At 52.7% G+C, this 14,471-nt stretch overlaps 6 protein-coding genes across 6 annotated transcripts; 3 read left to right on the top strand and 3 right to left on the bottom strand.

Annotated features, from left to right (window-relative positions):
• Window positions 1-406: 406 nt before the first annotated feature.
• On the bottom strand, window positions 407-2,158 carry CTAM01_04801 (uncharacterized protein; the record flags this gene model as incomplete). The annotated part of the gene is made up of 2 exons (XM_060520831.1): window positions 407-1,969; window positions 2,024-2,158. The coding sequence occupies 2 exons, from the start codon at window positions 2,156-2,158 to the stop codon at window positions 407-409; spliced, it is 1,698 nt and encodes a 565-aa protein (XP_060384785.1).
• Window positions 2,159-2,744: 586 nt separating this feature from the next.
• On the top strand, window positions 2,745-4,493 carry CTAM01_04800 (uncharacterized protein; the record flags this gene model as incomplete). The annotated part of the gene is made up of 3 exons (XM_060520830.1): window positions 2,745-2,826; window positions 2,908-4,032; window positions 4,357-4,493. 3 exons carry the CDS (start codon window positions 2,745-2,747, stop codon window positions 4,491-4,493), a joined length of 1,344 nt encoding a protein of 447 aa, XP_060384784.1.
• Window positions 4,494-4,569: 76 nt separating this feature from the next.
• On the bottom strand, window positions 4,570-5,682 carry CTAM01_04799 (uncharacterized protein; the record flags this gene model as incomplete). Its single annotated transcript, XM_060520829.1, has 4 exons — window positions 4,570-4,635; window positions 4,686-5,367; window positions 5,424-5,580; window positions 5,631-5,682. 4 exons carry the CDS (start codon window positions 5,680-5,682, stop codon window positions 4,570-4,572), a joined length of 957 nt encoding a protein of 318 aa, XP_060384783.1.
• A 2,205-nt stretch (window positions 5,683-7,887) lies between these two features.
• CTAM01_04798 (uncharacterized protein) lies at window positions 7,888-9,099 on the top strand (the record flags this gene model as incomplete). Its single annotated transcript, XM_060520828.1, has 4 exons — window positions 7,888-7,898; window positions 7,957-8,269; window positions 8,329-8,814; window positions 8,884-9,099. 4 exons carry the CDS (start codon window positions 7,888-7,890, stop codon window positions 9,097-9,099), a joined length of 1,026 nt encoding a protein of 341 aa, XP_060384782.1.
• A 1,236-nt stretch (window positions 9,100-10,335) lies between these two features.
• On the top strand, window positions 10,336-10,881 carry CTAM01_04797 (uncharacterized protein; the record flags this gene model as incomplete). The annotated part of the gene is made up of 1 exon (XM_060520827.1): window positions 10,336-10,881. One exon carries the CDS (start codon window positions 10,336-10,338, stop codon window positions 10,879-10,881), a length of 546 nt encoding a protein of 181 aa, XP_060384781.1.
• A 191-nt stretch (window positions 10,882-11,072) lies between these two features.
• On the bottom strand, window positions 11,073-11,366 carry CTAM01_04796 (uncharacterized protein; the record flags this gene model as incomplete). The annotated part of the gene is made up of 2 exons (XM_060520826.1): window positions 11,073-11,091; window positions 11,155-11,366. The coding sequence occupies 2 exons, from the start codon at window positions 11,364-11,366 to the stop codon at window positions 11,073-11,075; spliced, it is 231 nt and encodes a 76-aa protein (XP_060384780.1).
• Window positions 11,367-14,471: the final 3,105 nt, after the last annotated feature.

The following is a 14,471-nucleotide window of genomic DNA, read 5'->3' as shown; positions in this document are numbered from 1 at the left end:
TAGGGGAAGCTGCCGAGGTCTTCTCGCGGAGACCCTCACCATCGATGCGATCTAAGTTCGCTCAGCCCAATGCAAGGCATTCCAATACGATAGGACATCCCTAGGCGTCGGATGGGATGATATTGACTGCGGTCATATGGGCTTATGTTCCAGCATACAGTCAGTTGAAAAGGAGCATGCGTTTGCTATGATGGACTGACATGATGATGAACTCCGGATTTTCCACATAATCAAGGAGCTACTTGTCGAAAGGTTTACCGCGAAGTCGACAATGAGATGTTAAAATAACTGGGGGAAAGCGTGGGCCTATGAACCGTTGACCCAAAGACAGGCCGTGGGAAAGAGAGGCCTTTACCCCGCCATCGCCAAATCTGTATTCATCGCGCGTCTCTGACAAGTACATATCTCACACCTCCAGCTGCCCCTTTCCATCTCCAAACAGTACATTATACCACTGTTCATCTCCATTTTGGCATATTTCATCCCAACCAATAAATGAAAAGTTCCCCGGCTTTTTCGAACCGTCATACACCCTCACGCTCTTCTTCCCATTAAGCTCTTCCTCCGCCGCCCAGTAGACCACCTCGTTCCCGCTGTCGCCACGAGTGAGAAGTCTCGCTAAGGGCACCAACTTTCGATTCGCATCAAGAGCCTGGACCACGAGATCCCGCAAGTGAGGATAAAACCACGTTAGACTCCACCAGTTCTCCAGCCGCCACTTCTTCAGCCCAAAGATGTAGGCGTTATGATGTATGCCCACGGACGCGGTACCAAAGAAGAAGTCGGTATAGAGCGAGACGTTGCCCCAGCTGTGCCCCGGCAGAGGCCGAGGGACGTCTCGCAATTCCTCCGGAATGCTCTGTACCCTCACCTCGCCCGGGACCCCAGCCTTTTCAGACTCCTTCTTGATGGCCTCGGCGTCGTCAAGCTCCACAAAGTACCCGTCGTCTTCGGAGGAGCAGGTAGGCGGAATCGTGGCAAACTCATAATCCAGCCCGATCCCAAACTCAAACTTTTCGCCAGCCAGCGCCGCGTCTGCAATTCTCCGCACCTCTTTCGGCATGCTCCCGAGATGCTCTTCAGAAACGAAACCATTCCACGTTGAAGAGAGGCCACGAACCCAGTGGCGATAAACTTCCTGGTCCCCAATAACCTCTGCGATAAGAGCCTGGTCGCTCCAGAGCTGCCGCCCGCTACCCGCGGCTTTTTCAATCTTTTCCTTGCTCTTGCGCAGCGCGCCCCGTAAAGATCCGATAGTGCCCATGATCATCCCGCTGTTGACGCAGCGGGGGCGAATCTTTTTGTATTTCCTAGCCGAGTCAAAGACATAAGGTAGAACCTGGTCAGTCTTGTCGCCGTAGAAGTCTCGTGGCAGGGGTGAGTCTAGCCAGTAGTCGTATCGCGGATCGGACCCTGACTCCCAGTCCGGCTGGCAATCTTTGGCTGCGGTGACGATGATGTTCTGCGTCGGGGGGCTAATAGGGAACCCGCTCTTCAGGCCACTTTCCTCCCATTGTCTCTGCACCCGAATGTTGGCTTTGCGATTCAGCTGGTGGAAGCGCTCAATTAAGACGGATGACGGAAGCTGAAACCAGATGTCATAGGCGTCTACGAGGAGAACGAGATCGTTCTCATTCACATTGTCCCCGTCATTCTTCTCGTAAAGCGCATCGATGACCGCCAACAGTGACTCCAGTTTCGCAATGTGGGAACCGGCAAAGTGCCAGTCAGGCCTGTTGAACTCTCCGTTCCAGTTCAAAAGCGTGGGCATGGGGTAGCCTAGCGCCACGGCCGACATGACTGTCTTGCAGAGGTTGATGTTTGGTCCGTCGGCGGGCATGAAGAGTCGCAGTCGGCGTGAGCCCCCTGTGTCAACAGGAGTTGAACTCATAAGTTTTTCAAGGTCTGTTCCCGTGATTCTTCTTTCTGCGTCACTGCCATGGATGAAGTGTCGAAACTCTGCAGGGAACTATGAAGATCGTGTTAGTAGTGCCCTAAGAGCGAAAGAGAACGGTGGACTTACAAAGTTCGTCAAGACAAAGCCAAAGACGCCCATAAAGATGATGACAGGCAGGATGAACTTCACAATATCGGCACAATATTGACCTGACCTGCTAACCGGGCTCCGGCGGCGGTGTTGAGCTTCGCCATCCCACATGCTGCTTTGCGTCTCAATCTTTGATTTCGACCACCGACGCCATGGAAACGTAGCGGACGCCATTCCAGGCATCATCATGTTCGCAGAGGTAGGCACTGATGGATGATAGAATGGCCTTCCCGCCTGCGGCACATTCTGCTTATCAGACGAATACCCGACTTAACGAGTCTGCCAAGCATCGCACTGAGAAATCAGAGCTGACGACGCCGACGAGATGACAATCGGCCGGCATAGATGCGTGCTGCCGTTACGGCCATATGGATCGACGGGTCCGACGCGGGGCCCTAGTTCCCTATCAATTGCCGGGTTCATCCCACGTGGTGGATTCGGTTCGTCCGGACCGGGTTCTGGACAACTCACCCACTACCCATGCGCATTGGGCTCTCACCTAACACGTGGATGTCGAGCAGGTCTATCATTGATTCCTCGACATAATCCGTGACGATTGTGTTCTCTAAATTGATCTCGAATAAGGCTGCGCGCAGCCTTTCTTCTTTATACTTCTTGTGAGGGAAACCCCCATGTCTCAGTTCGCGGTTGCAGGATGTCGTGAACCTTAGATACACCCCGAGACCTCGCTTTCGCGATGGCGTCGAAAAGTAAGACCACGGCCCGGACCGCGTGGTCTTTTGACGAATTTCGGACTTTTTTGGCTTTTGCCCTGATAGGTGAGTTTACTCTTTAACTGATGACGGGCAGAAAGCACTATACTGCAACCACAATTCGGCATAAACTCATACGAACCACAGGCTTAGCCAATACAATCCTACCGTCCCTCATTCATGCCTCAAACTATCTCATCATCCCGTACCCCCGCCACATCGTCATCCTCATCGAAGTCGCGCCGGTGCTCCTCACTAAGCTAACGCTCCCGTTCATCATTCACCACATGCCATACCGAACCCGACCGCTTCTCATTGCGGCAGTATGGGTCATTCTCAAGCGAATCGCAGATGACACGCCGCCGAACGTGCCTCCGCCAATACGTATTGCGACAACCGTGATTGCATCTATCGCGGCGGCGGTAACGGAGGTTTCCTGCCTTGAGATGATCGGGCAGGCCGGGCTTCCGGGACTAGCGGGGTGGGGCTTCGGTACCGGCGCGGGGGTGCTGGAGAACGCCGTGTGGCCGTTTCTTCTGACGTACGGTGCCGGGAAGCTTTTGCGAAGCGCTACCACGTATGTCTACTACGGTGTAGCTCTACTTCTGGTGGCTCACTTTGTTGTATTGCCTCAACGGTTCTCGAAAAGGGGTACGAAGAATGACGCGCGAGGGAAGCAACGAGAGGACGCCAGTGCCGAGGAAGGACAATCCTTCTTGCGGCACGACGAAGCCGATGGTCCGAACCACGAGCGACGCAGGTTTGAGTTGCTCCGCAATCTCATGCGCTCGGAAATGTTGCCTCTTTTTACAGCATCTGCAGCCATCTCTCTCTCACAATATGGCCTCGCCAGGCCGCTCGATGGATCAGCATTTGATACGTTCGCCCACTTTTACGCAACATACGGCATGTCGCTCCATCTAGGTGTCTGGATGGGACGGTCATCGCTTAAGCTTCTTCCGACGCGAAACTTCAGGCTTCATCTGACGGCTCTGTGCGCCTGGACGGCGGTTGCGTTCTTCAACGCCGTGTTCCTCGTCTCAACGCAACTGTCCTTTTTCTTGGTCTTCTTGATCGGTTCAGCGGCTGGATCTGTGTATGTGAATGTTTTGGCAAGGCTGGTTGGAGAAGAGAGGGATACGGTTCCTCGAGAGGTTTGTCTTGGGGTTGTTACTGTTGGCGATGCGGGAGGTGTACTCGTTGGTGGCGTGATGGGTGCCTTGCTCGAGACGTCCATGTGTAGCTCGCTTGTGGATGGCAGACGGTGGTGCCGTAGAGCCCGGTAGATAGGTAGCTAAGTGAGTGACACAACAGTCCGATGATTAATATATCATTAATACCTTTCTCCCTTGTATCTTTACTACTATCTTTGTCATTATCTCAAGTGCTCAATCCTTCAGGTATAGTAATCATAGAATACACTTTGAGAAGTAGAGAACAACAATAGAAGTAGAGGAAGTAATAAGGGGAGGAATAGAGGGAGGAATAGAGAGAGCAATAAAGCGAGTGATAGAGGTATTGATAGAGGCAGTGATAGAGGCAGTGATAGAAGTCGTAGAAGAAGTAGGGACGAAGGTTGTTCTATTGTCTATTTAGTTGCCTCGATGATCGGCGTCAACTTGTTGGAGAACCCGTCTGTTGGCGGCTCTACCATCTATACCGGCAACATTGGTCTCACCGTCGTGGAGCTCGAGTTGGCTGCGTTTGACATGATAGGTGGTAACAAGTGCTGACTGCCTGAAATGGAGTCTGAACTTTACAAATATTCCTGGCCTCGGTGGCTCAACTTGAGCACATACAAACACCCACCTAGAGCTGGTCCAAGAGCTTCTCTGCCGCGTAATCGACATTGGTTCCAAAGTTATGCGCCTGGGTCTGGTAAAACCGGTTAGCAAGGTTAAAACCGTGAAGTCGACGGGACATACCTGAAGACAAATAAGCCCATCATCCAACACAACCTCCCCGTACGTCGCATACGCCATCTTATCCACAATCCGGAAGTGAATCTCCCCCTTCTCAGCAGCCTCATTAAACCCCTCCCTCAACATATCATCATCATCAAACTTTTGATACCTCATCTGAGACCTCAGCCCTTCAAAGTACATCCTCGTAAAAGCACCAATATTCACCTCCCAATCACTCCTCACCTCGCTCCCCTTCTTCTCCGCCGCAGCCTTGATCTTTTCAAAGTTCGCCTCGAAATTGGGACACAGCACAATGTCAGGCCTCTCGAGCATATCCGCAAACGACTTTCTCGTCTCCTCGATCTGCAGATCATAATCCCGCCTCACGGAGGTGCGCGCCGCAAAATTCATGGGCGCGGCGGATCCCGGTGCGGGAGGCGCGGCATTCAAGGCACTCAGGAGACCCTGCGTCTCGAGGGCGGAGCTGACGTTGACGCCTAGATTCCTTTCAGAAAAGACGATCGCCAGCACGCCGCCCTCCTTGACGATAACGCCGCAGTAGGAGACGCGCTCGCCCTCGGGGCGGTCATCGAGGTCGATAATGAGGGAGTGGGCGTGGCAGATGGAGTTGAGCTCGGATTTGCCGTCTTCGCCGTATCTTTCAATGAAGTACTTGAGGTTATAGATTGCTGAATCGACGTAGCTGGTTTTGATTGTTAAATTAGAGAGCTCGGATACGCTTTCGCGTCTGGAACTTACTTTTCGATGCAGCTTCCTAGGCGCTCTTTGGCGTAACCCTCTTCGGCGTAAGGGTAAAGCGCGATAGGGCTGATGTCCTTGAGCGTCCACTCTGTGCCCAGGACGTCAGAGAGCTTATTCTGGAAGTCTTCTCTCTTGTTCTCCCAATCATCGCGGACTCGGAGGTGGTCAGTGACTGAATATTTGACTTGAGACATCAGCACATACTGTTCTTCCGCACGGCGAGAGGGAGTTTCTCGGCAGGAGGCAAGCGAGACATGGTGATTGATCAGACGAGTAAAGAAAGTGAAGTTCTATTCAGATTGATGAGATCAATTTCATCTAGTGTGAGAAGTCGTCTGAATACAAGCCTTTTATCCTTTCATCCATTATTTCAGCTCTTGAAGCCTAGCTTGAGTCATCCGATCGAGTGTCTCGCATTTTCCCCTCAGTTGTGAGCCTCCCCTCTCAGCTCTCCCTCGTGAAGGATGAAACCAGCCTCACTATTGGCTCTTGGCCCGCCAACGGCCACTAGTCGCGCTCAATCACAGGGTTTAAGTCGCGACTAAGTATTCAGCCTGACGATGCTAGACAGAAAACAGCGAACGGATGTAAAGAATGTGGAGGTTATTCTTTGACATCTGCCTATCCTCGTCGCTTCTTTTCTCCTCATGTTGAACATTGTGGACATAATTGAGTGAGGTTCGTGTAGTTTTGGTGGTGGCGCATCATGGGGCATCGCGCAACAGTTCAGGCAGTCATTCAGGGGTTCAGGAACACTAGCTTACCTAAGGTAACCTAAGGTAGTTAAAGATGGTAAAGATGGTAATGATGGGTTCGCTGAGCAGTGAGGGGAATTGCGGGGTGACATGTCGATCAACGGGCGCCTCCATGAGTCCATTACCCATGAGACGAGTCTCGAATGTCGTAAGTCGTAAGGGTGTAAAACATCGATAATCGATCGGCTTACCAAATGGTGCTCGGCACTGCATCTACGCATCACTGCGGAGTTTTGGGTGCCACTTTGAGGGCTGTGGTAGTGTACGGAGGAGTAAATTGGTAATCCAGCGTAGGAGCGGCGGCACATACTCGAAACCGGCGCCCGTCTCTTAATTAAAGTGTTGAACTATGTCTGCGGACCCGGGAGCTGCGGGCGCGGGCGGGAACACTTGTCGGATGAGAAGGAGGCCGCCAACGCGCCGGAGAGATCATACAGAGTACACTAGGTACTTTAGGATGAGATGCAAAGGTGGGTGAACAAGAGTGACATCATCATCCCTGGTAATCCGTCCGTCTGTCCCCGAACATTTTTCTTCGGACCGGACCGTTGGCCGTGACACCGTGGTGCTTTTGTTGTCTCCTTCCCCGGTCTTGGTGTTCCTTTTCCTTCCCTCACCGTCTGTATGAGTCTGACCGTAGATGAGTTGTCGACAACCTGGAAAGTCGAGACTCTTAATCGCAGGGATGTCGTGTTAAGAGGACAGCTGCAACCCGGCACGTGCCTTGGTCATTGACACCTAACCTAACGCCCCCCTGAGAGGCTCAGATGTGTACAAAGTACGGATACTCCATACTAAACTCTGCTTGTTGTCACTTGGATTGATGGGTCATTGATGGGTTGTGTGTGTTTGCGCGGCGTGCCGGCCGGCCGATGGAACCGCTGGGCTGTGGCATGTTCACGCGGGTGGCCGCTTATGGGGACCCGCGCTGAACCATCAGCTCATCATCTGACCTGATGCGTCCCACCCATTGCAGATCCAGCCGCCGTGCCCCGGACCAGACTAACTGCACCGTTAAGCGGTAGCCTGGTTTAATTGCTGCGTAGTAGAGGTAGGGATAGTTTGTTAGTGGACTTCGTAACGAAGGGCTCCGTACCGCCCGTAAGCTATGAGGTGTAAGATGCAGTGCTTGGGTTTCTCTTCTCGTTTTGGAGCTTACAGGAACGCACTTTACCCAACCAAGGTTTCCGCAACGTCGTATTCTCTCGAAACCCAGATCAGCAAGTTACAACCCCCGCCGACTACACCGTACACGTGTATTGTGTCATTTTCATTTCATTTCTTCTTTTTCCATAAGTCCCATATGGCATGATTGACGTGGAAAAGCTACTCCGCCTCCCCCTTGTTGCCTTTTTGCACGGCCTGGGATGAGTGTGACGCCACATGCCCAGCTGCATGCCACCGTCCTGCCGGGCACCTCTTGGCGCCCGATCTTGGCGGCGCCGGGGGGGAGGCAGAAGTGTCACGAAAGTGTGTTCAAGTGGCCAGGGTGGATTATCGACTGATGCGTCTAGCTGCATCGCGGCTCCACTCCTGCTGCTTGGGCAGGTGAATATCAACCACCGGATGACTCCCCTTATAACGACGGAGAAGAGGAAAGAGACATCACTTGTTTCTCACTCATCATCATCATCACCATCTCATTCATCTGACATTCAGATCCAAACTCCAAGAAAATCACTACCCAAAACATATCCACGCCTGGCATGACAACTCTGTAGGTGGCTCTCATAAACCTTCACATCACATGTGTATCAACGACTAACATAACACAGACCCCTCAAAGTAAAGGTTGCAATCCGTGACCACTGGACCAAGGAAGACAGCTACCTCCAGCAAGCCCTCAAGGCTCTCCGGGACGTCCTCGGCCTCGAAGTAGATGTCAACCCGGACTGGCAGATCCTCCTCACCCAGCTCGACGCAGAGTACGCAGACAGAACCGACTTCGTCGCCGCCGTCGCCGGCACCGTCGAAGCATGGTGCCGCGCCGCGACGGAGCTTCTCGAGGACGAGAAGAATGAGGAGTGGACCAACACTCTCCTGGACAAGCTGAGACTCACTTGGTCGAGGTTGCGACTCTTTGTCGAAGTGAGTGACCCCTATTGTCTTGTACTCGTAAGAAACGTGAGAGTTAAACACACAAACAGGTCGCCAGCGATGAACACGCCTCAACAGCATGGTCCGACGACCGAGGCGGCTTCCTCATCACCCTCCCCAAATTGCAGCTCATAACCCCCATGGACCTCCACCCCCTCTTCAAGTCCGAAATCAAGGACTGCTTCGCCGACCACCACAAGCAGCTGCCCCCTTACTCCGCCTCTCCGACAGAAGACTGGGCCGACCTGGAAATGGACGCCCGTCTAAACCGTCTTTCTGTCGGCGGTACGGGCCATCTCCGCCAGCGCGCCTCCATCAGCTCGACAGCATCGCGCGGACCGCAGGCAGATTTCATGCCCAAAGCAGACGCCCTTCCGCGCCCGGACGAGCTGCTGCAAAAGGCGCCGTACCACCTCATCGTGTACAGCCGCGGCGCGCACGAGATTGAGATCCAGGGGAGCCACAGCGCGACGCTCAAGTTTTTGGCGGACTACTTTAAGAAGTGGAGGAGGACGAATCACCAGATTAGCAGCAAGGTAGGAAACTCTCTCGAGACTTTATCACACAGAAGAAAGACATTGCAGTCACTGACAAACGAAACACAGCCTCCCGCCGTCGAGGTCAAGCTGCACCAGTGCGCCTTCGGCATGGGCGCGAGCATCGACCGCCTGGTACTCGTCTCGGAGCACAAGTACGGCGGCGCCTTCATCCTCACGCCTACCATCATTCTTTCTCTGGTCGAGGGCGTGTTGGGGTATAAGCCCGTGTACTCTGACGCCCACTCGTGGACGTACCGGCGCGATACCGAGTTGAGAGCTTAAATAGGCGTTTGTGGCGGGACCACGACGGAATCGGATCCCGGGAATTTGGGGTCATTGTACAGCATCGGATGGGAAATAACGGAACATTGGGCCATGGAAGGCCTATGGTTGGAAAGGGGAGGATGGATTTTTTCACGATGCTCATGACCTCATAATGTTAAGATCTAATAATGCGAGAAGACCTCATTACTCATTACTCATTATCTTCATTACTTCGGTTGCTTTCCTAATATCGTGAAAACAGTGCTGTGAACGCGGCTCTCATTTGAGCATAACCTTCCTTCACTCGCCCGCGACTTCAGACGACAAGCAATCGTACCTGAGAATCTTGCTTGGACCATCTGATATCCACGGCCGCGCCGGGCCGCCGGCAGATCAACCTTCAAGCAGCCGGACTCCGAAACTCCGCCTAAGGAAAAAAGGCCCGATGCCGTCACATGAAGTCAAATAGTGCTTCCGCTATAAACAATCAAGTGTACTACGGGCCAGCAATCGCAAAGCTAAATGGACACGTTCAATGGGAAATCGAATCAACCCACTAAATCACTAGGTCCATTCAGCTTTCTGACTGCTGGCCTGTAGCAAACTTCTTCTTTCACAGCGGAAGCTTTACAGATTCAATCAGTCTCATTTCGCCGCCTCTTCCAGTACTGCCGGACCAATCTGACCCCCCGCAGTCCCAGTCCCAGTCCGTCCAATGTTGTGTTCGACGGGAGCACATTTCCGCCACACCGGGAGCGACCGGCGCACTGATCCCCACCCCAATCCCGGGGCCCGAAAGAACCGGCCCCGTCCCCCCCCCTCCTTTCGGGGTCGGACTAGACATAGAAATTGGGTATTGGCGGGGCCGGACTTATCTTCTCCGACTGACAACTGAGAGAAGATTGTATGGTCTGATAAGCTCAAGGTTCCGCCAGCCACATCTGTGCGAGCTGCTGCGGTCTTGATTCTATTCTTTCTGTGCAATATATGCGTTCTGTTTAGTTCTGCCTGCTTGCGCCATCGTCGTCTGAATGCTTGTGACGGTAGGTCGATTATAGTCTCCATGGCTGGAGATTTTATTATAACTGCCAGGTGCTTCCCGAAGGACCACATTCTCAGTCCAGGTCTGAGAGAGATGGAATAAGCCCAACCAAGTCTCAGCCTCGATTCCCGCCCATTCCATACCAAATCCCTTTACATCCCTGCACAAGTTGCATCCCACGGCTTTCCAAAGACTCCAAAGCGAAAACAACAATGCCCTTCAACGCAGAAGCATACGACCACAAATGCCGCCAAATGTCTGACGAAGCTCTCATCGCAAGACGATCCCACTACATCCGCCGGCTCGCGAGCAGCTCGACAGCAACAGCGCTCCACACAGCAGCGGGCGCCGTCACTGCGGGGCTCAGCTGGCTCATGGTCCCCTACGACGCGGCACGCATCCGGAACGCGCGCAGGAAACGGCGGATCCTCGAGAGGCATGCCGTCGAGAGGGGCCTGGCGGTGAAGACGAAGAGGGGGGACGTGTTGGTCCCGATGGCGCTTGGGGTGACATTTGGCGCGGTTGCGATCGAGGGGGCCGAGGTGTGTGCTGATGTGCTGGTGGGGAGCACCGGCGGGTCGACTTCGAGCGCAGCGGCGCATGGTGTTGTCAAGGGGGTTGCTCACGTTGGGCTTGATGCTGGTGTTGCGGCGGCTGAGCATGCGCAGGCCAAGAGAGGAAAGATGAAAGTTGATGGGAGGTTGATGGGGGTAGGTGAACGAGGTGGTTCGATGAGTGAAGAATCGGAAAAGAAATGAGAGCTTTCGGCGTCAAGACGAACGCATGGCGACGTTGGTCTTTGGGGTCGACGGCGTCGCTCATTTCGCCCCAGTCGGTTCAAAAGAGAACTTCTACTGAAGGGCGTGACATGCCCGAAGGATAGTCATAATTCGATTGAAGAGATTCAATCATAAGAGTTGAGTGGAGTGTTGAAAGCTCGCGATACTTTTTAGAGGCGTCTTCTGAATCTGAGGTGAGGTGTTAGTGAGCGAGATCTCAAGATAAGTGAGGTGAAAGACAAAATTGCTTACCGGCAGCACCAAAGTAGACCGCACATAGCGGGTACTAGGACAACCAAGAGACCAGCGCTCCAGTATCGCGTGCTCAGGCGATGAAGCTCCTTCAGCCTGCGCTCGTTCTCCTCCTCCTCCTCGTCGATGATGGCCCACTCATTGTCCTTGCTCCAGTAAATGTCAAACTTGCCCTGTCGGATTGAGCCGTGCTTGATGTGGACCGACTGCATGGCTTGGTGGTGTGTATAATGCCTTTTGGCGGTGTTGATGTTGTTGCTGTTGATGATGATGTGAGGAGCCTTCGAGGAAGCTCCAAAGGTTGGGGGGTAAACAATTCCTAGTTGGATGTTTGCTAATCGGCAGGTGAGAAAGATGAGGAAAGACCCATCCCCTTTGTATGAAAATAAATTTCTCGCCCTCGAGTCACTTATCAAAAAAGAGGACGCCTGAGGACTCCGTAGATAGGCGTTAGACCCTTGATAGGGAGGCGCGTAGGGCAGAAAATGCGCGGCGCCGCAGAGATGGCGAAACCAATTCGAGATCGGCTCGGGTTATTTCCAGTTTTTATTATGGGGCCCGCTCACACCGTTCTGGACCACAAGCTGCCTCCTCGAGTCCTTTGACCCTCCTTTGCCGCTCTGATGGGCCCCTCCCAAGCGTAAAACAAACAGGTGTGTGGAATCGGTGGGTATTCCGAAGGCGCAGGGAGCGGCTTGCGTCAATTTTCGGCGGCCCGATAATGAAATGATTGACAAGATTTCAAGATGGCGCGAGCCGCGAACCAGATGCCAGGGCTGAGGCATGCGGACCTATTCTTGACAGTTTTTTTTTCTCTTCCCGCTCTTAGCCAAGCTAAGATATGCGTGAGGTCCCCTGCTTTCCGGTCTTGGATAGCTTTACTGGTTTAGCTTACGGCAGCTCCTTCACCGTGACTTATCTTCATTACCTTATAAAGCAGGTAGCTTCGGACATGGATGGATCCACCTTCAGGATTCGTTGTCCATTTGTTGGGAGGAAACATTTTCTCTCTCGGGACGCGCGCCACAACAACCATTGCGTGAGCCGCCCTGCTTTTTGCGCATTCGATCAAAATAGCTCTGGCGTATCTTACTCACAATGAGGCGGTGTCCCTAGTCCATTCATCCGCTATTACACGGAAGTGAGCAATATGAATGACGGACGAGTGTCATGCCACTGCTTAAGTAAGGGGGGAGAATACCTGAAATGATTCGAGAATGTCGTCCAAGCGGAAACAGAAAACCGAACAAGGCTGAGTTTCACGGCCGGACACATGTCAAGCCCAAGCAATTTGATTTGAACATTTTACTTTTTACATACGGATACCTTTCGGATAGACATGGGTCCCGGCATGAAGGATGGATCCCGTTGGGCATGCGTGTTTTTTGCTGGCATAATCGTTTCCCAGCCGATTTTATCAGGGTCCCCATTTCATCGACAGGGGCAAGACCGCAGCCGGGCAGCTTGCAGGCGAAAAAAGAGAGACGGACCCACTACCCGCCACTCGGTGAGTCATTGCGATAAGGTAGGCTCCACTCACACACACCTCAAAATGGATCCTCATCGGCCCGCTGCCCGTCTGACATTTCGGTGAGGATCTTTCACCGAGGGGAACATCACCAATATCGTCAATATCGGCTTCATGCAATATAGGACCAACGAGCCAGTCGACTCGGTAGTGCAAGGTTCATCATTTCACTTTCTCATTCAAACAAATCTCCCGATGAGACTACTCGTTGCACGATACAGAACAGGAACGTGAAGTCCATGTCCCCTACGCCACACGGGGGACTTGAGCCTCCGAAGTCAAGTCGCCAACTTTGCCAACTCAAGCTCGAAGACTCCATCAATACACTGCTTACATTTCAGATCGTTCTTCTCCCTTGTGTGTACTGTTTCGCGTATCGTCATTCATTAAGCCACGATACTGACACCAGCATGCACGTTTGCACCCCGGATCTTACGATGCCTACGTGCCTACAATGCAATACCTTACCGTGGCGCATCTATCATATGATACCTCGAGTATAGACCTCTCACTTCAAACCCTTTTACCTGAAATTCGCTAGATCGGCCACACAAATGCAAAGACAAAGGTACGCGATGTACACAGTCTCTCCCTGAATCTCATGTGGTGGTTGTTTATAAGGCCTTGTTTTTCTGCCTTGATTCTGCCGTGCTGGTACCCCGCGAGGCTGGTTTGTCAAGGCGAATTTCACCGTGCAGCTCTTAAAGTTGGCAGTCTACCATGTATTTACATATTAAAGTCCAGTGAGAGGTTTCTCTTGTCCTTCCCTCGCCACGCATCATAGCGAGCAGGCGTTGTGATAGTTGAGTACCAACTCCGCACTGGTTTTCTGCGGTCTTCAGCACAACAACACTACAGTCTCCTACGGCCCGAAATTACAGAGCACACCACACAGCCAACGAAAAGGACACGCGCATTCAGTTGCTGTTTCGACCTCATCAGATACTACGCGCCTACGGTGACGGACGACGAGATCACCAAGCCCGGCTACAGGATCACCAACCTCGACGCATTCCTACGCGCGCTACGCGAAGAGACCAACCGCCGTGGAAACAAAGGGAACGTATCGCAACGCCCTCATATTATCTACGCCGGCACCAACGCTCATCAGGTTGATCGCCCTGACCCGACAAATCGTCAGAAATTTCAATACGATTTTCCACTCGCCGTTCAGCCTGACCAGCAACGTAACGCGGGTCGATCTTGGCAATCTTTGCTCGTTCTGGTCATAGGTAAACAATGCTGAATACTCACGAGCCAGGGACCAATACCCTCAGATGGAATGTCTTCCCCCTCTTCACTTCAAACTATCAGACACAGCTGAGAAAGCCATAAAAGCTCAAGCAATGAAACTCAAGCAATACGGAATGGCTCGGTTCTAGACTTCGGATTACAGCCCTACGGTAGCACCGGAATATCAGGTGATCGTGATGCCTTGCCTCCATCATAGGTCTCTGGCGCATTGCCCGTCTTTATATACCCTCACAGAGCTCTCTCTGTAATCCAACACCTGTTACAAATAAACAAATAAGACAAAAGATGTGGTAGTAGATATTTCGGCACCTATATAAGGCAGGTGCCAGTGTGGCGTCCATACCTTCCTCGTCTTTTCAATAATTCCCGCGGCACCTTCCCAGAAAGCAACCCAGACCGCCCACGAGGCTCCATATCCAATGAATCATCACCAAGTCCTCAACAACAAGTACCTGGGCCGTATGGTCGAGGGGTCAAATTCGAGCTGCAGAGGTCCCGGTTAGGCAGTGAAGACTCCTGTCTATTTCGGGATCCA

This window comes from Colletotrichum tamarilloi (genome assembly GCF_030869305.1).
Source record: "Colletotrichum tamarilloi strain Tom-12 chromosome Unknown Scaffold_11.1, whole genome shotgun sequence".
Lineage (NCBI taxonomy): Eukaryota > Fungi > Ascomycota > Sordariomycetes > Glomerellales > Glomerellaceae > Colletotrichum > Colletotrichum tamarilloi.
This window is presented reverse-complemented; position numbering and strand designations above follow the sequence as displayed.